General features: G+C 38.3%; 1 protein-coding gene across 1 annotated transcript; it reads right to left on the reverse strand.

Moving 5' to 3' along the window:
• Window positions 1-107: 107 nt before the first annotated feature.
• On the reverse strand, window positions 108-21,892 carry LOC108674769 (polyamine-transporting ATPase 13A2). The gene is made up of 23 exons (XM_018162740.2): window positions 21,540-21,892; window positions 21,153-21,340; window positions 20,590-20,763; window positions 20,221-20,317; window positions 19,376-19,483; window positions 18,674-18,842; window positions 17,669-17,808; window positions 17,045-17,227; window positions 16,083-16,271; window positions 15,247-15,531; window positions 13,521-14,084; window positions 10,647-10,800; window positions 9,988-10,115; window positions 9,187-9,304; window positions 8,647-8,792; window positions 7,964-8,089; window positions 7,120-7,251; window positions 6,507-6,713; window positions 5,740-5,834; window positions 5,349-5,477; window positions 4,313-4,473; window positions 3,653-3,843; window positions 108-3,298 (listed from the first exon to the last, which is right to left on the reverse strand). Exons 1-23 carry the CDS (start codon window positions 21,864-21,866, stop codon window positions 3,143-3,145), a joined length of 4,167 nt encoding a protein of 1,388 aa, XP_018018229.2. The 5' UTR covers window positions 21,867-21,892; the 3' UTR covers window positions 108-3,142.
• Between the last annotated feature and the right edge of the window lie 3,015 nt (window positions 21,893-24,907).

Here is a 24,907-nt window from a genome sequence, read left to right on the forward strand (position 1 = left end):
CCTTAAAAAGATTAGTTGATTTGTTCCACATTGTAATGAAACCAATTTCTTTCACATAATCTAGCGCATGTTCACATCATTAGTGATAAGAGGTTAAGAAGTGGAGGTTTATTGTCCGAGTATATATACTTCCGAGGTAGATGACTAGGACGAACACAAGACAAATACACGCAGAGATTCGCAGTGCTTATGAAGCGCAAGATCCCAGTATCATCAGAGTATGAAAAGTAAGCAAAGGCACTTTCTTATATCAATACAACTTAAGGAAGACCGTCTTGGCGCGTTGAATTCTCTCCATTTACAGACAGAAGAAATTCATAACATTTTTCATAATAACTCCATTCATATCAAAGGCGAATCTCTAATATTTTATAATTAATATTGAACAGAGATTTAAATTAATTTTATTTTAATTTAAAACACCATCTGAAATTTCAGGCAACTTTTATCATCCTTCATTTGGCAATGACTTAGAACTTGAATGCCGGGAGAAAGCAACACATTATGAAGATAATTGTTCTTTGATCTGCTTCATTGTACAGGGGAATTTGTGAACTGAAATTCCGCTCTACATTTTCGAGTTACGACACCAAAGGGACGGGCCACAACTACATCGGGGTTAACACATAGGCAGAAATTCAAGTAAAATAGAATTTTCATTGAATATGAATCAACACACGAAAAAAGTTTGTCATATACGAAACAAAAATAGTTTGATATTCGGTGGAACTAAAATGAAAACCACTACCATGAAAGTTGAATGTTTCTATGGAAACAATACTAAGAAAATTATACGTGCAATCGACAAAACTTCCCGCGTGATAGCGAGCAGCAAATAAAAGCGAGCGTTGCATACTCAGATGAACAGCAACAAAAGCTATTACACAGACCATAAACAAATAACGGGGAACATGAACGTAGTCAGACGGATACCAATGAGATTTAAAAATGTGAACAGCATTAAACTTATGTGTATAAGATAAAAAGAGCCGCACTGTTGATAAGTTGCCGTGGAGACTCCGAGAAGAAACTACTGTCTTAACGCTTAGGTTACGTCTTAACTAATATGAATTCTAACAATTAATAAATATAAAGTACTATATATGACAATACTGACGCGAATAGTCAAGGAATGGAAGACATATCACAGACACCACTGACTCGCACATGCATCATTGACCAATGATTATAGATTTTAACCCAAAACTAGTAGCACTATTATGGAAGAAGCATCACACGAAGACAATAACGTCGTTACAAATAATTCATTAATACGTATAATCAAGGCCAGAAGTCACTAATGTCACAAATATGTTCAAACAAATGCACTCTAAAACTGCAACATTATCATGCCTGAGCCAGCCAAGCATCGCACCCGAAAAAAGCCACATTAAACACCAGCTTAAGTCCGGCTAAAACTTGATACGACGAAACTTCCATTTTCTGTAAAGGTAAAATCTAAAACTTAAGGACTAAACTGATGATTCATCGCAAGTGCCAACAGCAATGAAGCAATCTCCACTAGTCAGCACCAACAATGAGACAAACACCATCACAGCCCTGCAGGTTAAAATGCACGCAATATCTTTGTACGGAAGCGATGATGACGAGAAGCTCGATAAAAGATCTCTTGCACGGCCAAATGAATTCCTAGGCCAAACTAAACTAAAACATTATTAGATAAACTGATTAAACTTGACTAAGCAACCTAAACTAAAGAAAATTACAGGAACAACACACCACAAGGAAAAAGTGCCCAACAATGAAAACTGTCAAAACATAAACACGTCTGAACATAATTAAAGCAATCGCCAAATTGACATTTTTTAACCAATGGTAATTCTTGAACAAATCATCGAAAAGCTAGAGAGCAATGAAATACATGTGTGTCTCGGAGTGAACAAGATTAACAGATTTACATCGTCCATTAAATTAACTTATAAAATACTTGGCTGATGTTTGACGCTAAAAAGGCTAATAATAAAAAGAACTCAAGTGAACAGAGAGACGATTTATACACATTGGCGAAGTTTAAGACTTAGTGGGCAACAGAATCTCGAAACTATAATCATTTCATTCACTAAATACTTCAGCTGCAGCGATGGTATCACGACACGCATTATCATTCCATTGATTGAATGCATCATTTAGCTGCAGCGATATCATGAGAGGAAGAGGTGCATTACCATCTGGGACAAGCTTTCCATTTGTTCACAGATTACATGGCAAGTCTTTTCATTTCCAAAAAATCTCCCTAAGGCTGACATTTTCCTTCTACAGCTTCCAAGCTCTGTTGAAAAACTTCCTGCTCCTAAAGTAGGAAAAATTAGCCGAAAGGTCAAAATTAACTTCTTGAAAATGCATTCAAACGACAAGTAGAACTTCATGTTCGTTGCTATTGCTCGTTTGTTCAACAATTAAAGATACTAAGAAGATAATAGAACAAAAAACTACGCGGAATGATGAGGAATGGATGAGTTGACGAGATATCAAATCGACGACTAAACGTTGAAGGAATATACATCAGTCATTTGTTCATAAAACGACAGATTCAATGCAAGTGGACTTTCTTGATCCCGAGAATTCCTCTAACCTCGGTTTATCATAACCTGCCTGAGATCGTTTTTGTACCGTTAAGAAGAAAATATATTTTTTAGACAGATCAATTCATGCTGCATGAGAGCAATAATCAACTTAATGAATGATGTTTCTAGAAACCGTTGATATACTCGTGTGATTTCTCATCGGTTGGAACAACTTCAGTCGTGTTGAGCGTTGCTATAAAATCAAGCGGGGTTATATTTGAAGCCATGCAAGATATATAGCGCTAGTCTCGTCGTTCATAAATTGCTTAGCTAGTTATAAAATGGTAATGAGTTCCAGTAATAACTGAAATGTCATCCATAAATAAAGCCTGACTCGAGGCTCCCGATGACAGAAAGGAATCAGTCTTCCGTCGCTGTAAGAAAGACACATTGTCAATACCGCAAAGTTTGCACAGAATTCGAACTCATAACATGGCGTTTCATATCGAACTCAAAAACATTATAGTTTCCTTAGATCTTCGACTGTTTCAAGTTCGGAGGTGGAAGTATTGAGTTCGAACTCAAGAACATGATGGTTTCATCAGATATTGGTAAGTTCAAATATCTGAAGACGAGATGGGTCGCTGCAAAGGTGGGAAGCGAAGGTCGTGTTGGAGGGCGGCGAGGACGCGTTTGTAGCGATGCTTGGCTTGTTTCTTCCCTCGTATGCGCTGGAAAAGTCGTTTAAGGAGAGCGCTGCTTCCCACTGTGTCCTGTTGCAGTTAAAAATATGTCAAAGCCAAAAAAACGGTAGAGAAATTGATCAGGTTTGTTAATGTCTTGAAATAGTGTAATTGTAATGAATTCAGGTAAACGAGCAAATCAGATTAATGAGAAATAATTGTTTCAGAGCAGTTAAATCGCCAAGACGGACGTCTTACAGGCAAAACGCATGAGCCTTGGTGAACTTGGCATTAATTATTCAGTTGACCAGAAAAGCTTGTGGAAAATTAAAGCCATAAAATCGGAGGAACAATCCAGTGGAATGATAACCATGCATGCTCAGTCGATCTTATATGATAAGAACGCCTCTGTATTGTCGAGTAACAAGTTGTTGCAGGTCTCACGTCAATAAGCCAAGCTATGAGCATGTGCATCACAGCCAACATGATGAGGGTGCCCCGGAAGATCCAGAAGACGCGCGGTTCGGAGCTGGTCATCTCACTGGCCATGAGGAGCACGGAGCACCAGGGGCCGGGGTACAGCAGCATCACCAGCGACAACGCTCCGAACACAACCAACGACAGCATCAACCATCCTGGCATGAGACACAGTGAGTGACAGTAAGTGGTTATAGACACGGTGACTGCAAGTGATTGAAGGACACAGTGAGTGACAGTGAGTGTAAACAAACTGAGTGGAAATAACAACGTATTTTTTTCCAGGGTAAAACCATGTCAACCTGCCACAAACCTAAGCCGCCAGTCAATGATCGGATTGTAACAGACGAACTTGAGGATTCAGTTTCGAGCTGTGCGTGAATATGCACAAAGGAATGACCACACTTTCCATTGTTTTTACTTGCTTTCGCCAATTCAAATCAAAAAATGTCAGGTGAAAACTTCGAGACTATTTTAAATTAAATTATTTCACATCGATATCATTCAAATAGAATCTTAGCCGCGAGTAGTCGATAAGTGAATGAACTTTATTCCTTGATACATCGAGGCTCTGTCAAATACATTACTTTGAAATGATAAAATAATTAGAAGTTGTAGCGCACTGACCGTTATAGTAGATGGGACGAGCGTAAGGCATGGCAGGAGCGTAGACGATGGCGAGGGCGATGTACTGTACACCAGACATCAGGAACAGAACTGTCGCCTCCCAGCTCACGTCTCCTGCTCCTCCGGCGTCTCCGCCAGCTTCGTTTGTGTTCGCAATAAACCTGAACAAAATTTAGGTGCATGAATAAATCTTTGGTATAGTTAGGGAAAGTTTAAAATAATTTATATTTAAAAAAGTATTGTTTGTTTTCTCAATGAGTGGCACGAAATTATCAATATACAGCATTCTCTAGTCTTCAATCAAACTTGCATAAAGGGATAAACCATTGCAACTGTCGTCTAATTCAGGCAGCTAAAAGAAGATTGCAGGTGAAAAACGTGATCAAATTAGCCTTTTAAACTTGATCGTGGGTGAAAACTAGTATCTACTTGGAATCACTGTAATAAGGTGGGTGGTTAAATAGCTGCTGCACGCGGACTTGGCAGTCAATGAAAGACTTGCTTCATATTCCTGCCATAGTTCTAGCTCGTCGCCATACAAACACATTAACACATTACAAACACTTTCCATGTCATTTTTGAAAAACCTAAGAACATATTGGGTATGAACTAAACAGTGAAATATTATTTATGCGCGACCATGGCAGAATTTTATCTGGAATATATCTCTTCACAAAAAAATGTTAGCTCTGTCGTTGATGTTTTATTGGAGGCTATTCCACATGTTGGGCATTTTCTACACACCCGAGGTTATTAGGGTTATTCTTCACACTAACGTGCAAACATCCCAGCGATTCTTCCCTGTAAATCAGAGACTGGAGAACGAAATCAAAATGACAATTAAGAAAACAACATTTCCTTTTAAAAAAACCTGTTAATTATCACGAAAGTAATAGCAGGTGATTTTCAAGCGCTTCAGAAAGTTAAAGCTTGTCAAGTAAGAAGCTTGTTGAAAAAAAAGCTTGTCGAGAAAGACATGCGTGACCATCTTATGTTGAACTTTGAAATAGAACAAATAGCTGGAACTATTCCTCACCAAGGTTGAGAAGCAAGGTAGTAATAGGGAGCCACTTGGCCACCAATGACGGCCAGCACCTGCAGCAGCACAGTGAAGAGGTTCAGGGGACTTAGCAGGCTACTGCTTGGACGCTCCCTCACCAGCGAACTGCACAACCGCAAACCTCAGTATTAACAACTCAACTAATCAGCGTGGAAATACTTCATTAAAAATTTCAATTTATATTTAAAAATAAAAAATTATTAAAATTATAGTCATATCTTGAGACTTAAATTATTTAAATATTTTGAACCAGCTGTAACTACTGGATATGATTCATAATTACTGTTTATATAGTCAGAAGTTCACTGAAAAAACTTCCAAGAAGTTACAGAAAACTTCCATGGTCTCATTGAGATAATTGACTCACTGAGATGCAGCAGAGTAGCCCATGAACAGCGCCATGGACGTTACGATGCCCAGGTCGATGTACAAAAATTGAGGGTCGCTCAAGTTTGTGTGGAACTGAGGGAAAAATTTTATTCGCCATAGAAAATATATTTAGTTGATCGATGGAAAAAGTGGCAGACTAGCCAAAACAAAAACTCACCCAACTCGTCAAAATAATTGACTCTCACTGTGTGAAAACTCATGGTAAGACAACAGACAAGGAATTCAGAAATGGAAATTGTTCGAATAAATTCAACAGTAAAATGTCAAAACTTTCAAATTATAGCTGAAACCAAAATAGTGGGACTCATACTTCTGTACATAGTTTCTCATGAAAAAATTACATTCCGAAAAATAGTTTTCGATGAAATAAATGATTTTTTTTTAACATTAAATAAATTAAAACTCGAAACAATTTACCACGAAGCAGAGAAAAAGCTGTGGAACACCAACAGCGTGAAAACTCCTTAGAAATTACAAACATGATAACCAAGACTTAAGATGAGAAAAATGAGAACAGTCACAAACTGTGTGATGCTGTACAGCATCACCAAACTGTGATGACCGTCACTTACTGTGTACAGCATAAGCACAGTCACGAACTATGTGATGCTGCACAGCATCACCAAACTGTGATGACCATCACTCACTACCTGCTGTACAGCATCACTACCATCACTCACCGTGTACAGCATGAGCACAGTCACGAACTGTATGATGCTGTACAGCATCACTACCATCACTCACCGTGTACAGCATGAGCACAGTCACGAACTGTATGATGCTGTAGAGCGCCATGAACTTGAAGACGCCGAAGCTGGTGACGAGGGCGGCTCTGCCCTCCTTGATAAGACGCGGCACGCACGACACGTCGGCGACGTTCGAAGTGAAGGGCGCCGCGACGCTCGCCTCGGCCTCCGACAGCGAGATGCCCACGTGCGCCGCCTTCAGCGCCTGCGTATAGGGGGGAGCTTAGGAGGCCGTGTGGCGGGGGCGTTGAGATACGGAGGGTAATGAGTTCGAGGAACAAATCTGAGATACAACTACGAGGTAATGAGGCAGATATAATTTGAGATATGCAAGCAAAGGCTAATTAAGGGTAATGAGAAAAGGATAATTCGAGACACTCAATAAAAGGCTATTAGGGGCAATAGGTGATAAGACAGATGTAAATTGAAGGTAATAAGACAGGGGTAAATTACAAGTGATGAGACAGAGGTAAATTGAAGGTAATGAGAAAGTAAATTATATATAATGATACAGAGGTAAATTGGGTATGGAATGAGACCAAGGTATATTGGAGGTAATGAGAAATCATTGAGCAAATAACATGACACGTGGTGAACATATCCTGGCATACCCCGCAGTCGTTGGCACCGTCCCCACACATGCAGACCACGTAGTTAAGGCCCATGAGCGTCTCCACGAGCTGCGTCTTCTGGTCGGGCGACATCCTGCCGAACACCGCACCGCGCACACAAACAGCGTCCACCTAACACAGTAGTCGTCATAAATTTAATTCAACTCAGTAATATAGAACGATTAATTATAGTACTAAAACCAATGATATATGGCCAAAAATTGCGTATACTATATCAGAGAATAAAATAACTAAAATGTAAAATAACTAGTGACCAGCGCACTCAAAGCCTACTATGCTACTAACATCGCTGCATCCACCCTTTGTAAACAGTGTTCAAAGAATGATATTTGATGTGATTATATTCCAATGTATGCTATTTGTAAGCATCACTTAGACCTCAAACTAAATTACAAATAAAAACTTACTATCTCCCCAATTGATTAAAAAATATGTACCGATATAAACGAATACATTTTCAACTTACTATCTAAAAATACCGACCCTAGGTTTTAACAGTGAAGAAAAAAAAAATTTTGAGGCAAGAATATTGTTATGATATCCGGCACTTTCTGTATTCGAGAAAGTGTATTCGAATTCCATATTGTGGGAAATCTCAAGACAACAGCTCCAAGTAGCTGATATTTTTCATTCTCAAGACAACAGCTCCAAGTAGCTAATGTTTTTCATTCTCAAGACAACAGCTCCACGTAGCTAATGTTTTTCATTCTCAAGACAACAGCTCCACGTAGCTAATGTTTTTCATTCTCAAGACAACAGCTCCACGTAGCTAATATATTTAGATTATCAGTTAATTTTCATAACACTACATTCAAGGACTCGCATATTGAGGGAAGTGTTGGCACAAGAGCTTCCAGTTGCTGCCGCTGATGGCGATGTGGTAGCGCTGCAGCAGCTCCACGGAGTCTTCGCCAGGCGTGATGGTCACAGCGAGGTTGTCGGGGTTGTTCTGTGGTCAAGTCGATCGTTATAACAACAGTGATGTAGTCGATTGTTACAACAACTGTGATGCAGTGGATCGTTATAACAACTGTGATGTAGTCGATTGTTAGAAAAAAAGGTTTCACTTCAGAACACATTTAAGTTAAAACTAATTCGTAGTTTGTTAATTGCGATTTTATTCATCACTGAATCTAGATATCCAAACGACAGTTGACCCCATCAACCTAAGCAAGTATCTTCAAACCGTTAATGTACTAAGCGGAACACATTTCAACGGACAATCCTCCGTGGCGGAGGATTGTGATTATGAATCATAATGATTTTTTAATCATACGATTTTTCTTATTTAGAAATAAGTTGAAAATACCGTATAGAAAAGAATATTAGCTCATACTTCACGAGTAATTCTTAGTTTCAACGCATCTACAAGACTGGCAGCAAAGGCCTGCTACTGCAGCCGGCAGGGCGTTGTCAATAATTGGAGAATACCGAGTAGAAAAAGTATTTGGACTCATGAGTAATTCTTGAAGTTTTTCAAGTTGAAATAGGACTGTGAGCAAAGACCTGCTGCTGGAGTGTGGCCGTGAGCAAGGCAGGACGGGGCTGGTCGCCGCCACAGGGAGGCGTCACGGAGAGCAGCAGGACGGGGTCGTGGGGCGGCAGCATGCCGCACTCCCTCGCCACGCTCACGCCCGTCAATACGTTGTCTCCTGCATAAAATTTATTTTCGTTTTTATTTCAGAAAAAGAAAAATATAGCTCAAACATACTAAATAGGCAGTAATAATAATTGTTAATAACTGAATACTTAAAAAAATGAATATAAATAAATTTATTAATGATATTTGTCCCCGAGGTACGATATGCTCGAAGTTTATAAGGTCTCTCAGACAATCGTTTGATAATAATACCCTGTACACGCAGTGAGATGTTTGGGAGCTTGTCTAAATAGCGATGCAAATTTTTCCTTGTGTCCTGACTCAGTTCGGCCCAGCTATACGGCGCATTCAGTGCCACTTCTGCATGTGCTCTGGGGAATAAAGTATATCACTATTTGTATAATATGACCAATGTCTTTTTTCTCTCAGTGTCACGGCTGACTGACCGGTGGCCATGACAGGACGGATGTCAGCGTTGACGAGCTCGGAGACGGCGGCGGTGGTGGCGGGCTTGAGGGGGTTCTGCAGCACCAGCAGCCCTAGGAACGTCAGGTCGCGCTCCAGCTGTTGGCACGCACTCATTATTAGTGAGGTCCCAGAGACTGGGTAATGAGGTGTCTTAGACCCAATTGCGTACAGTGAATTATTAACATTTATATATTATTATTATTGTTGTTATTATTGGAGTAATAATTAATAAAATATTGATAATAATAATATTATTATTATTATAAAGAGCAAAATCACGTAGGCAGCGACAGATAAGCAGGGATATAGGATTTAATTACGTACAGTGGATAAGTGTACGATAAATACTACTAAGAGTATTATCACGCAACATCGTCTTGTCAAGAAGGCCTCTAAGGCCGCGCTGCGACGGTCAACGATGCAGCGGCTGATCAATAGGATTACTGAACGACCGATCATCGTGTTACAGTGACTGCACGGTCATAAGGCCTTGATGGTGCACTAGCATGCACTGTTTATTTATTTATCAATACTTCTATGTTCACACATATTCAATGGAATAGAAAGCCAAGATGAGGACAATGCCGATTTCACTAATTCTATCTTCTTAACGATTCCAATAATATACGATTTGGGCAATGATGTTTAAGCTACAATGTTTGTAGCTAAAAAATGGACGATTTAGGCGATAATGAATAAGGTAGAATGTACGTAGCTCAAAAATGTAAGATTTGGAAGCTGTGAGAAGTGAAATTATTCGAGTTAAATAAGCATATCACCTTCTCTCGAGGGGCTTTCTGAGCAGCTTTCCAGGTAAGTCTCTGCGGGAGAGCTCTGTGAGCGACGGCGATCACTCTGTAGCCCCGCACGGTGTAGCTCTCCAGCACGCTCGCCAGGTTCTCGGGGACTGCGTTACAAGTAACAAGATAATTGCTGTAATAATTATACTGCTCTGTAATAATTACTGAATTACACGTGAACAAAATTCAAGAAGTTATATAATTATTACCGAGTCGCAAGTTAACACAATAAAAATTCTTTTATCAAGTGTTATTCACCATCGTGAATAAATGATTCAATACGGTATATTGAGATTAAGAAATAAAACAAGATTAATCAAGTCTAAAATAACACAAAAATAATATTTATAGACTAAATTAAATGAAGCCAAAAAGGGTTGATGAAACCGTCAAGATTTGAAAGCTGTAAGCAAATGAAACGCATAACAGGAAATAGAGACTGAATAAAAGATATTTCAAACAAATAAAATGGAACAAAAAACGTTCTTAAAAACATCTTGTGAAATACCTCGATCAAAAATTATCTCAACGTATTCAATTCAAAATCAACGTTTTCAACGTCCTATGCCACAAGGCAAATCCAAACCCATTTCCATTGAAGGTAAAAATAGCCGTATTAGCATAATTTTGAGCATTACCTGTACTAGGGTTGGCGAGACGTGCGATGACTTCAGGCGCGCCTTTAGCGAAGAGTTCCATGGCAGGAGCGCCAAGTCTGCGCACCACAACACTCATACGCTGCACCTCGCTGCTGAACGCAAGCACCCGCACAACCCCCACCTCCAGCGGCATCTGCGTACATGACAAACACGGCATGTTCGTTTATGGCGTCGTATATACTAATACAAATATATACGAGTTCGCAAATCCGTAAACTAATTGCTGACGGCTTTCGAAGCTGAACACACCAATCAAAGAAGAGAAATTGGCCGTTAAATGTGCTTATATTGCTACGCGAATTTAAGCGAGTTTTCATAGTACAGCTCTAGGTCACCTAGCGTCATGTCTTACAGAGATCGTCCACCTTTAACACTTCAGGTGCCCTTGAGGTTTAAAGGGCAATTTCAGCACCAATTTATTACCCGCATCAGCACTGCGACCAAGTGACAAGTGATTGCACTATCTATTTCATTTGCATTTTTCATTATTTTGTGAGCATTTTTTAATGTTTTGTCGGCTAGAAATGGATCTAGGTTGTGCTGACAGAACCTATGCCTATGTGAACGATTCAGTTCATACTCAATTATAATATAACACTGGATAAATTGTTTTCCAATATAAACAAAAAGCATTTTAATAAGTAAAAAGAGGAGTAGGAGTAGACTCCAGACAAGATGCAAAGCTAAAGCTAAGCACGACATGACACAAGCAGACGAGAATCATGCAGACATACAAAGACATAGTTCAAAGATGCAAGGAATATAGAGTGAGCATGTAAGACGCGCTCAGCTACGGCGGTCTCGAGGCCTGCCTCCGTCACCTCGACGAGCACCTCGACCGAGGGGCCGAGTTTCGTGCCACAGAAGTCATCGCCGTCAGGTAAGCTCATGCACTTCAACAAGATTATTCGTTCCGTTATACTTCTCGCATTATTTAAATAAAGCCTCAAAGTAATTTAGATATAATTTGAAGTAAAATAAATACAACATTTTTAAGTCGAAGCTGAGAAAGCTTTGAGAGAAACTTTCAGTATTTTAACTGAAAACGTAGTTCTTCGCAAAAAATAGCAGCATAGAGAAGCAACGTGTAGCAATTGAATCAAAACATGCAACAACTAATTAATAAATAACATTCAAATTGGATTGCAAAAACTATCAATATTGATATGATGCTTGAATCAAAAAATACATTGAATCGAAAGAAGTCAATAGTGAAGTATAACACACGTCACATTCGTAACTTGCATTAGAACACAGAGGAAACAAATTAAGCATTTTTAGAAGATAAATCAAGCAACACTTCAGAATGTCAAAAATTGCAACACTGGATGCGAAAAAGTATAAGCCTATTAAAATTTACAAATATTCAATCATACTCAAACTCAGTAAAGAAGACCATAAATAAAGAATAAAAAAGTTTAACGAACGCCAAATTTGAAAGAGAAAATTTATAATGAAGCCGCACAAGCACGTACAGAAGGGAGTAACAGTAAAGTAATGCACAATATTAAACGCTTCCGTGCATAATGCATATCATATCAGACTTGAATAGGATGTATGCAAATTACTGCCTATTAGAAATAGGCCAGTACAGCGAACAGAATTAGTCACGAGTCTCGAGGGCAGACGCAGTACGAGTATGAGTTACTAAAATAGCCACATATTTCTTTACAACACGAGCCAGCAGCACAGCCAACCTACCATCAAACCAACTATTAAATAAAGAATCGAGAAACACAATTTCTAAGTAGAGGTCGACATGAATAACTCCCAACACAGATTTAAATATTCGGTTAGACATATAACATCACTTGACGCGAAAATATTGTTATATATATTGCTTGGGTCCGGAAGAAGGGTTCTGACGCTTTTAGAGTTGCAACCTCAATAACAACAGACCTGCCAGCATTATAACTTCAAGCCAACGTCCACGGAGGAGGTGAGACGAGCCTTACAATAAATAAACCCGACATGCAATAAAGAAAATATAAAGCAAGCAATTTTTTGATGATGAGTTCAAGTGCAAAAAAGTTCCAGACAAATTAAGACCAAACAAGTGATGAAGGATATAATTTAAATGAGAAATGTGGGGCGCAACACACATAATACGAAGGGGAAGACGCGCAACACGAGGGGGAAGACGCGCAACGCAAGCGCAAGAAACGAGAGAAGAAGTGCAGCCCCCACGCAACACGAGGGGGATGAAGCGCAACACGAGGGGGAAAAAAGCGCAACACACGCACAAACGCAAGGGGGATGAAGCGCAACGCAAGCACAACATGAGGAGGAAGAAGTGCAGCACACGCGTATCACGAGGGGCAAAAGCGCAACACACGCGCTGAATAAATAATTTAACAATGCCAGGGTTTCATCAACACACGAAATATATAGGCAAGATATTCAAATCACCATAGAAAGATAGAGCAAATAAAATAAAGAATCGAAAAAGCATGCAAAATAAGCATATTTTAACATTGCTACTTTCAACTCACGGAATACCTACCCGTCATAAATGTACGTGTCAATGATTTTGGCACATAGACAGGTAACACAGGCACTTACTTTGTTCGGTCATACCGATCTGAACTCAAACGAAATCCAATTCGAAAAAAACTACTAAAATCCCAATAGAAAAAAGAAGAATAATCTACTTGATCGAACTCGTTAGACACAGCATTCAGAAAAGATGAAAATAATTTGTATAAGAGCACATATAAATTAGTTTTAGATGGCAGAATTTACTTGTTTATACACGTGCGATTGATGACCAGAGAATTCGTTGATTTATATTATCAATGATACTGACAGAAAGACAGGTAACACGGAATACATATAAATGCATATCCGACTTACTTGCTCCGACATGGGACCAGAGGGGACAGCACAAGACGGCAAGTCATCGTCACTGGATAAGCTTGACTGATCACTCGCCGAGTCCTGCAATACGTGGGACTCGTAGAGACTCTTGGCAGGAGCCACGAGGAACTCTGTGTTGTTAGCTGACGAGCTTCCTGGACTTTCATGAGCACCACGCAGCACAGAAACGTCCCCTTCAGGTGCACAACTATCGTCTTTTTCGGTAGTCCGGTTTTGTCCATGTGCCAATAGCGACGGTGTTTTGATTTGTGTTGTGTCCGGTATTTGAACATCGCCTGGAGATTCGTTATTTCCATTGGCAGTGAGTGCAGATTCAGTACTCGGCAACAGAGATTTGTCACTTCGATGAGCGGGTTTCAGTAGTTTATTGGTTGGCGCTTCAGGATTGGAAGAACTTTCTCTTGGAATTAATATTTCAGAAGACGTTGGCTCTTGCAGGAATGGTAGCGGCACAGAAATGTTGTCCCTGGCATTGTCAGGAGGTCGAACGACTGTCAGCACGAGGCTGTTATAGCCTCCCTCAGCAGGCTCATCTAAGACCTGAAGAGGAATATTTTAGCAAAATCTAAACCACACAAACAACCCCTAAATTTCTTCACAAGTCTGTGCAGTGCTAACCGAAATGCATACCCTTGGTGCGGAAACGAAGGTACTTAGTTGCATAGGTACATAGTAATATGCCCGAAATAATGCTTAGCAGTAAGCAAAACGTATGTACACGATTTCATAAAAGAATTCAGAAATAAATGCATTCACAACACCATCAACATCATACACCCAAGCCAAGATTCAAGCCTGCATGAATATTATTAAATTATTTCATACTGGTGAGCAGCAGTTATTTTTTATGAATATGCGTGTGAAGCCCGGAGAGTGAAAGCGGTTCACTGCAAATTGAGCAGCAAGCAGACTCAGCGAATAACTCATTTTGACTCAAAAGCATATCGAAAACCTATTGAGTTTAAGAGTTATAAAAGAAGTTTGCGTTTATACCCAGACCTAAAAAATGAACACCGCAAATGCCCCAATGTAATTAAACCATATAACCAATAAACTGCAAACAAATTAAATTCAACACAGAGAGTTTTCTCATATACATACATCAGTGTATCATCGATACATTGATTTCCGAATATCGACCAAAAACTGAGCCAGCACCGAACTACCATATTGCCAACGCTAAATAATTGAGGTTTTCAAAGTCCTCTAATAAGTAAATCTATAAAACTAACAACATAATTACGAGTTGAAATTACAGAATAACACAACTGATTTATTACAAGAATACAGCCAAAACCATTCTTAAAAAAATAACCTCGGCCAACGACAAACAATCTCATGAAACTCATAAAATAGGTACCGTACGTACGTAACAAACCTCAATTTCCGGTCTTCAACAATAATTGTATTGAACATTTTTGTTATTATGTGTTCATACGTAGAGCCTAATTACCCTGAGTTTGAGTAAAAATCTACGGAGAATCGAAAGTAGTCAGCACCGAATCGACCGCAGTTAGAACCAAATGATCGAAAATCAATACGAGCCGAGAAATTTAGCACCGAGAGAAAAAACAACAATTAAGCTGGAATACAGAAGGGTTTCATTTGCATTTGAAGAAGTGACCCTAATACCCAGGATGGTGAACGCTTATTTCGAGCAAGCAAAGGAGGATAGTTGGATGAATAGTTGGTATTGGCTTACCCAGTTGGTGGCTTTAAACATTTTGATGTCCATGGGATCACCGATGAGTTTGCCGAAGACATAAGTGAGGTCGTGGCACGTAGCGAGCGCCATCATGAACCTCGAGTCATGTGACAAGCTCAGAACGGGACGAACGTTGGGCCACAGAAAACATTTCTTCGTATTATCTCCAGTCTCTGGATCAATCTCGGCTTCTGGTTCGGTAGCTTTTATTGCGTCAGGTTTGGTGGAATCAGCGCCCACTACTCCGTGTATTTCCAAACTATCTTCAGTCAAGGTGCCAGTCTGACATGAAAAATCTGATTAACATAGGAAGTGGTCACTTCCAAACTTTACAGATGACATAAGATTAACGTCCAAGTTCATCATTGCTTCCCCGAACTAACACTCACTAAAGCACCAGTCTGAATACCACTGCCATCGAACGAATAAATAAACTACATGAACTACAAAATGGAGGCATGTGCTCAATTCTCTGCGGAAACCTCGGTTTACTTTACTCCAAATATCTTAGCTAGACTGACCAGTTTTCTGAGAGACGGGGGAATTCATTAAGATACCTTACCGAAAACGAATTAAAAACTACAACGTGGATGCATGCGCCAGATTTTCTAACCATGGCAGAGATAAATACAGATTAATGTATTTAATACCTTACCGAAAACGAATATAAACTACAAAGTGGATGCATGTGCTAAATTTTTTAACCATGGCAGAGATAAATACAGATTGATGCATCAATACCTTATCGAATACCTTTAAAAACTACAATGTGAATGCATGTGCTAATTTTTCAAACCATGGCAGAGATAAATACAGATTGATGTATTTAATACCTTATCGAATACGACGAGCTTGAGTTTGCCAGCGACGTTGATGCGAGGAGGACTGATGCAGAAAATATTGCTGCGGTGCAGCCGCTGCTGCGCGTAGTAAGTGCCGACTGTCATGGCAGCAGGCAGGGCGGGCGGCACTACGATCGTGACCAGGTCCAGAGACCGCACTGCCATGGCCGTCCAGCCCAGCTACACAAGCAATATAGTAGTAGTCTAATACAATAGTCAAGAATTAATTGTTCTAACATTCACCAACATTCTAATACAATAGCTAAGAATTAATTGTTGTAACATTCAACAACATTCTAATACAATAGCCAAGAATCGATTGTTCTAACCAAGCTAGAAAGGCAATATCAGAGTATGTTAGTACAATATTCAACAATTGTTCTTACCTAGCTAAACAGGCAATATCCTTTATTATTAATACAATATAAAAGAATTAATTGTTCAACAAACACAGAGCAATGCAACCGTGGCAGTGATATTATAACCACGCTGCACTCACTAAGCATATCAACACGTGTGTCAGAAATATTCACAACGACGAAATAATCTTTCTAAACAGAATACCTTTTCCCTCATTATTAATAACTTATCTTCAATTAAAATCTAAAAAAATATCTCTTGGACTAAATAACTAAACAAACTGTCTCACCAACTCGTATAACTAAACAAACTGTTTCACCAACTCGTATAACTAAACAAACTGCCTCACCAGCTCAAATAACTAAACAAACTGTATTTCCAACTACGTATTATAACTACACAAACTTTCTCACCAACTATTATAGCTAAACAAACTGTATCACCAACTCGTATAACTAAACTGAATGTTTCACCAACTCGTATAACTAAACAAACTGTCTTACCAACTCGCATAACTAAACAAAGTGTCTCACCAACTATTATAACTAAACAAACTGTATCACCAACTCGTATAGCTAAACAGAATGTCTGACCCCTCTAATGAAGTACAAATAACAAGTGTATGCCATGCCGGCGAGTGCGATGCAGAAGAGCACGCCGATGAACTTCATGGAGTCCTGGTAGAACTGGAACAGCACAGGCTTGGGGAACATGATGGACCGCACCAGCTGCCCCTTGGTGGTGCTGAACCCCGTGCGCACCACCACAGCGCGAACCTGGCCGTACAAAAATAATTCCATTAACATATACATGGTTATATATACATGGTTATTTACATGGTTATTTGTCGAGATAAATATATATACATGGTTATTTGTCGAGATAAATTGTCCTTTAGGTAAGGTAGAGTTTAGAACATTATGCTGATAATATCAGTTAAAAATTCACAGTATGATTCACAAAACAATTCCATCAAGATACATAAATACGAGGTAATTTAGTGAGATCAATTGTCCTTTAGGAAGGTAGTTTGAGAACATTATGCTGTTGGTATTAGTTGAAAATTGACAGTATGATTTATAAATTTCCAAGTAAGTGAAGAAATAATGTAATTGTCCGGGGACATGAACTAGAAGAAGCAAGCCTAAACTAACTCTAATCCATCATCAAGCAGATAATCGAGGACATTAACGACACTAAGCAAGAATGAGACCAACGGGCGTGTTGTTGTAGTATCGCGTCTGAACAACAGACGTGCCACAGAAGAGCGTGTTTCGCTTGTGCTTCTCGGGGTCATAGAGTTCCTTTTCATCGCTGCCCACAGCCAGCGGAACCTTCGCTACTGGTACGCTCTCGCCTGCACAAGACATTCACTTCATTGCATGGATTATAATTATTATTAGCACATTTTCTCATTTATGGAAAAAAGGCGCTCTTGTGCTCGCCATGTCCGTCCGTCCGTCTGTCTGTATTTTCGTCCGTCCGTGGCCACGTTTCCGTCTACGAGAAAATGCGCTCTCTGTCACTCACTGCAGTGAGTACTGAGTTATATTTTTATTCTACGAAGCGATTGTCGCGGCGTCTGGTTCAACCGAACTTTGAGGGCACGTTACATATGAGTTCGATAGTGAGCGAAATTTTATGACTCGAGAACGGATAACAACAGATAAAAAAAGGAAAAGCAAGAAGGTTAACAAGTCCAAGGATTTGTCCATCGTGTATAAGTTTAATGGAATTCCGAGCCATTTCCTTACGGTAAAAACTGTATACCCCTAACACAATTTTCTCCGGAAAATAATGCAAGATCTTTTCAATTCTGCAATTATAAATATGTCGTGTAACACTTTAAAACATTTACAATTTAACGTACCTACAAAACTCAAATTTTTTTCAAAAAACGACACAGACAAATAGAAAAGAACAGTAAAGCACTTTGATCCTGAAGCACACCATGTCAAAAACAATTTGCCAATTCACACTTTAATAGTGGCGAGTCTAAATTGCAGCAGATTTTTGACTCCCCTAGCTGCCTCAGCTAGGAGAGTCAAGTTCATTATGGTGTATGCCAACGTTATGAAGTAACTACGTTGTAGGCGTGCCAATGACACAGATACGTGTTACACGTAAAATGAGTGGGTTATTATTGGAGAACATAAGAAAATCAGATTATATTCATTTATCTGTCCAAAACTTTGAAAATAGTAACTAAATTTTTGCAATACCCGTCAAGATGCTCTCATTGACGATGGCAGTGCCAGTGAGCAGGACGCAGTCGCAGGGCAATTTAAACATAAACACACCTGGCTCAGTCTTGCCCGAGTCATCTTGAAGTAGAACATCGATGGTGGCGTCCTGGTTTGTCTTCACCATGGCATGCAGCCGCTCACTTTGCTGCAAGGAAGAAATAAATTAAAAATAGAAGGAATAATGTGGTTAAGTTAAATGTAGTCATGAATACTCTATTAATAATCAAAACAGACAGTGAATGGAAAAACAAATCTAAAAAAATTCAAATCGTAAGAATAATCACAAATACTCAAAAATCGCAACCAGTGTGAATCTACATAATTTAATGCTAGCAAGAGAACCTAATGTGAATATTTAATTTGAATGTGAACATTTAATGTAAGTTTGCATACAATACTAATTCTTAATCATGGCGATTTTGTTTACAACAGGTATAAGTCATTGGAATCTTAATTTGAAGAATGTGAAATAATTGTAATTTCAGAACTTATTAGCAACCAATTAAAAAGACTAAAATCATGCTCAATAAAAATTTTCCTTCAATCAATTTCCAAATTTCCTGAGAACAACTAATATTTGAGAACAACTCTTCAAATATTTTTGTTGCATTATTTGCCTACCTAACTATGAATTTATTGAATTGAATAGATAACATAGTGCATTGAAGCAAGACAGACCTGCCTGGTCTCTCTAAGTGAGACGCCCACGGAAATACACGAGATGAAGAATATACAGCCAGCATACAGGTAATATTCATCCCAACTCCACAGAGCAATGGATGCCACCTGTTGAATAAAGAAAATACCATAATAAAGGTTGCATTCTTATAAAAACTACTTTACATTTTCTAAAATCAATATGCACAATAGATACCTACAGAATACACTGCCATCTGATATCAATAAGATTTGCAATGTGGTTCTCTGTAGAAAAGTTTTACCCTCTTCTCCCCAATGAAGATAATCTTATAAACTTAAAATAACGTTCAACGCAGCTGTGATCATCTTCAAATGGTGAATATAGAGTAAGCTAAGGGTATACCGGTACTTGAGAAATGACAGTAATAAATGAAATGCAAGCTACAAAAAAAAAATAATAACCACTAAAAATGTTACTCCTAACAAACAGGCATGCACACAATTCACAAATACAAAAAGGATCAATCCTATTTCGTGATATTTATGGAGACACTAAAAATAAAAATATACTCTTCACAAGTGCTATCAAGTTTCCTCAACAGTCTCAAGAGAGTGAGAAGATTGTTCAAAAGATTCTTCTGATTGTCAGACAATAAAACTACAATATCAGCAATATTTTGAATGGATTAAATGTTCAATTGAAGGGCTACATTGAGAACAGATGTTTAATCACAAACAATTACAAATAATGCATTTCTAATTGCAGGGAATACGAGATAATTCCATTGTGAACAAATATGATACCTAGTCTAATAAGAATGCATCCCAATTACTGAGTATTAAGCAATGCACAAGCCGAATTGTATAATAATATTAATATGCACCTGGAATATGTAGAATGGATTGAGAACTTCAGTGAATAGAAGCAATAGATAAGACCGCACTTCAACTTTGATTTCATTTGGCCCATAAAGTTGATATCTGAAAAAAATTAAAAGGATCTGAAGTTCAGTTATCAAAATTGTTGTAAAACTGATCATTCTAATGGTTGTTCACAATTTATAGACTATTTACAATTTCTTAACCATGAAAGAAATTCAGGACTTGTGAATCTGGTAATTCATCAATAAAACTATATAACAATTCCATGCATACTATTAAGCAACACAGTTCATAACATGTCAAACCACTCTTATAAAGGTGAAATTTTTTATGTAGCAAAATAAATTCAAAAGCATAGTTCAGTTGATTACCTGGCAAGTCTAACATCTTTGGCATCTCCATGATATTCACTGGCAAGTTGAGCCACAGTTGTGTTCCTGTCAAGGGCACTCAATTCAACAAACTGGCCTTCTCCAGGACACCAGACATATTTGACATTTTGGTGGCTGAAGTGATGATAAAAGAAACCAGTTTCCTGTGATCTCCTGGAAATATGAACATTAGGCATTGTTTGAATGAATTTCTGTAAGACATGAGACAGCAACAATTGTCAGTTGGGGCCAAAGCTGTCCGATATAAGGGATATTGTGGCATATTATAGATGTGACAAACAACCATCTTCAGAAAACCATGCACTAGAACAAGAAATATATGACTAATGAGCATTATAGATTTTTATCTAGAATATCATGGTAAATTTCTTAGACTATCAAATAATCCTGAACAAATAACCAAATAAAACAATGATTTAACAAGCAGGCTTGATGAATGATCAAAATCATTACATCAATGATGAATAAAACTACTAAACATGATACCGTAAATGATCCTAAGCAACACTTGTACAGATCAAAGAGAAAGAGTATATAGGTACCTTTCATTTTGGAGCAGTTGACACTCATCATCTACATTGCTGTCTTCTGAGTGATAAATGCTATCATTGTCGCTTGGAGAGATTGAGTTCAGAACTGCAGCTCCTGCCCCAACTCTGTATTTTCTAGGAAAGTGATTGGACACTTTCTCTCTTTTTATTTTGCAAACACTCACAGGGTCATCACCACACTAGAAAGGAAACAGACATTCAAAATAGATTAGTGAAAATTGTGTACAATAAGTTTACTGTCATACTCATTGAAATGAATAGACCAAAACAATTATATTATTATTATTGTTTCTTTGACATGTGCAAGACAAAACAATATTTTCTAATGTAAATTTAATTACCTATAAAACTAAGTATACAACTAAGTATACAACTCACATCAAGTAAAAGATGAGTTGCTTTGCTCAGTTCAACTTTGTTGCAGCAAAACCGCACCTCCCAGTCTGGTCTCCAATAAGTTAAGAGATACAAAATTCCAGCTGACAACATGCCAAAGACATGATAAATAACAACTCTCCAGGTTGCTTGGCCATACGATGTGGCTGTGATATCATCATGCACTGAAGATGACAAAATTTGGCTTTTTGAGCATGGCGAATAAAATGGACATGTTGAGCGGGAAATAATTGGAGATTCATCATCCGTATCTGCCAGAATGATGCCTGGTCCAGGTGCTGATTCTGACTCAAGACAATTTTCATCCATACTGCATTCTCATGAACAAAACATCTGAAAAAAAGGAAATATATATAGGTACATATGTTTAACCAGGCATACTAACCAATTTAATGACAACAGTTTTAGATATATAACATTATCCAATAAATTAGCTGAATAACTGAATAATTTCTAGTCAACCAAAATATTCTGATGCCAACTTTTTAGATAGAGCAGCTGATCAAGTAGCCTATTCAAGGTTTTTTATCAGGATCTTAAACCGTACACTTTGGATATCATATTTTCAAGTAAGAAATAAAGTCTGGTAACTCAGGTTTAGTGGTAGAGATTAGCTACCTATGATCTATCTTGCATAGCTTAAGTAGTAAAAATATTGGAATTTCCTATTTTATTACTTAAACCTCTTAGATTTAAAGCAAGCAATACCATATATTTTCAATAATTTTGGAATATTGAACCCCGAAATTATTGAAAATATATGGTATTGCTTTAAATCTAAGAGGTAAAAGTGAAAAATATTTTAGGGATGTTATTTAGGCATATAGAGATTAATAACTTTGGTTATCTGCACTACTGAGTGGAATAGTACCTGTTATAAGGCCTAGCCAGTCAAGTTAGAGCACTTTGTCTCTGGTGTCCCTGCAAGGCTGACTGAGCTATTATAGGCTGCAGTACGCTATTCTCGGGTACAAGTGAATTTGGATTAGTGCTCTTCTATAAGTGTTTATGAATTATTGTATTTTGGATTATTGAATTATCTTTCTGCATTGTACATTTTGACATGTATTTATTTATGTCATTTATTTGTCTCGGCAGGACAGAGCAAAGTCCCTCTCCTCTCAGTAGTCTCTCTGTAGTTTAATTGTCTAATGATGATCACAATTCTAAACTGTTGGATTTCTTGAATATATATATATAAAAAACTTTTTATCTATCAACTGAACCAACATCATCACATAGAGGAACCTGTTTTTGAGGTAGGAGCTCATTTTCAAGAAAAAGTTTTTTGCGGACCACCTTAATGAACCAGGGTGCAGAGGGGGCAAGAAGCATTGCCAAAATATGGATTTTTAGCCCAAAGCATTGCCAGCCATTTTTAAGATCTGTTGCCTGGTAATTTTTAATAAGAAAATGCTGCTAACAACTTTGATAGTATATCCCATACTCTCCATGCACTGCATCATTGCAACTAATTTCCAGACAAGCTTCACTGCATCCTGATCTATCTGACGTACCGGAAATCCAGACTGGAATAATGGGCAGGAGTCACCCGTACAAGAGCAAAAAACACCCGTCAACGAGGGACAATTTTACCCGTGGCCATGGATAATTTCACCCGTAGCCAATGGCCATGGTTTTCTTCACCCGTGGCCATGGATAAATTTAACCGCGCCCGTAGAGCTACAATTTCAACAGTAATGGCCAAAAGCCCTTAGACATACAAAGACATAGTTCAAAGATGCAAGGAATATAGAGTGAGCATGTAAAAACAATTTCCGACGTTACCGAGCTTAACTGATCGAACTCATAGAGACGTTGTCTTTCGATGATAATTTACACCTGCACGATCAACGTTACAATCTTCACGACACATTTCACCGCGATTAATGGTCTTAATATAGGCAAGCCTATAGTACGGAAACAGTGTCAAGTTCGCACATGGCGAGTGGGTTCAAATATTTTTAAAATGAGAAACATCCTCAAAATAAAAATGTAAAATAGCATAGAACAATGAAGCGTGATGAAATCGTTCACTCGGTCCAGAGCTTGAAGCTTTCAGCGTATTGAAAGCTTCAAATTTTTGTTACCATTGGAACGGAGAATAGAAACCCATTTTACACCCTCTCGTCATTTTTCATGAGAATGAAGTAACCTGCATGTGCCTCCGGGGCTTTGATCCCATTTTCTTTTCGAGGGACATTGAATATTTGTAAAATGAGTGTGAAAAAATTAATATAAAACTGTAAAATGCACACTTAATTAATTTAATATCTTACGCCTCAATCTATTTTGCATTGAAACGCATTGGGTATATCTTCCTTCGCACCAGCCCTCTAACTATGAATAAATAAAAACAGCACCTGGAACACGGTCTCCTGGTAGACAGGAGGAGGCTTCTTGACAGCAGGTTTAGTTTTAGGAGACTTGGGCACGTGTAGGGGCGCGGCAGAGACCGTGAGGGCAGGGGCGGTCATGACGCGCTCAGCTACGGCGGTCTCGAGGCCTGCCTCCGTCACCTCGACGAGCACCTCGAGCGCGGGGCCGTGTTTCGTGCCACAGAAGTCATCGCCGTCAGGTAAGCTCATGCACTTCAACAAGATTATTCGTTCCGTTATACTTCTCGCATTATTTAAATAAAGCTTCAAAGTATTTTAGATATAATTTGAAGTGAAAAAATTACAAAACGTTTAAGTGGAAGCTGAGATATTTCAGAGAGAACCTTTCAGTATTTCAACTGAAACGTACTTCTTCGCAAAAAAAAAAAAAAAAAAATCGCAGCAGAGAGAAGCAACGCGTAGAAATTGAATTAAAACGTGCAACAATGAATTAAGAAATAACATTCAAATTGGAGTGTGAAAAATATTAATATTGATAGCATGATGCTTACATAAAAAAATACATCCAATCGTAAGAAGTTAATTGTGAAGTGGTAACACACGTCACATTCGTAGCTTGAATAAGAACACATAGGCAACAAATTAAGCATTTTATAAGAAAAATCGAACAACACTTCATAATGGCAAAAATTGTAACTCTGGATGCGAAATAAGTATAAGCCTTTAGTAATTTCAAAATATTTAATCATACTAAAAATTCGCAAAAGGAGACCATAAATGAAGACTAAGAAAGTTTTACGAACTCCAAATTTGAAAGAGCAATTTATAAGGAAGCGGCACAATCACGCACATACAGGAGGAACTAAAAGTAAAGCAATGCACAATTTTAAACGTTTTCGTACAAATCATTTCAGAATCAAATGGACCAATACAGCGAACAAAATGAGTTCTGAGTCTCGAGGACAGACGAAGTACGAGTCTGACTTTACTAAAATAACCACATATTATTTC

Source organism: Hyalella azteca, unplaced genomic scaffold (assembly GCF_000764305.2).
Source record: "Hyalella azteca isolate HAZT.00-mixed unplaced genomic scaffold, Hazt_2.0.2 contig11506, whole genome shotgun sequence".
Classification (NCBI taxonomy): domain Eukaryota; kingdom Metazoa; phylum Arthropoda; class Malacostraca; order Amphipoda; family Hyalellidae; genus Hyalella; species Hyalella azteca.

Bases quoted from the DNA above. Each gene is read 5' to 3' on its own strand.
- LOC108674769 (XM_018162740.2), bottom strand. From the start codon at position 21,866: ATGGATGAAAATTGTCTTGAGTCAGAATCAGCACCTGGACCAGGCATC. The intron at 21,341-21,539 runs GTGAGTTGTATA...TTTCCTTTCTAG, and splicing joins CAACTCATCTTTTACTTGAT to TGTGGTGATGACCCTGTGAG. The intron at 17,228-17,668 runs GTTGGTCTCATT...TTGTACGGCCAG, and splicing joins GATACTACAACAACACGCCC to GTTCGCGCTGTGGTGGTGCG.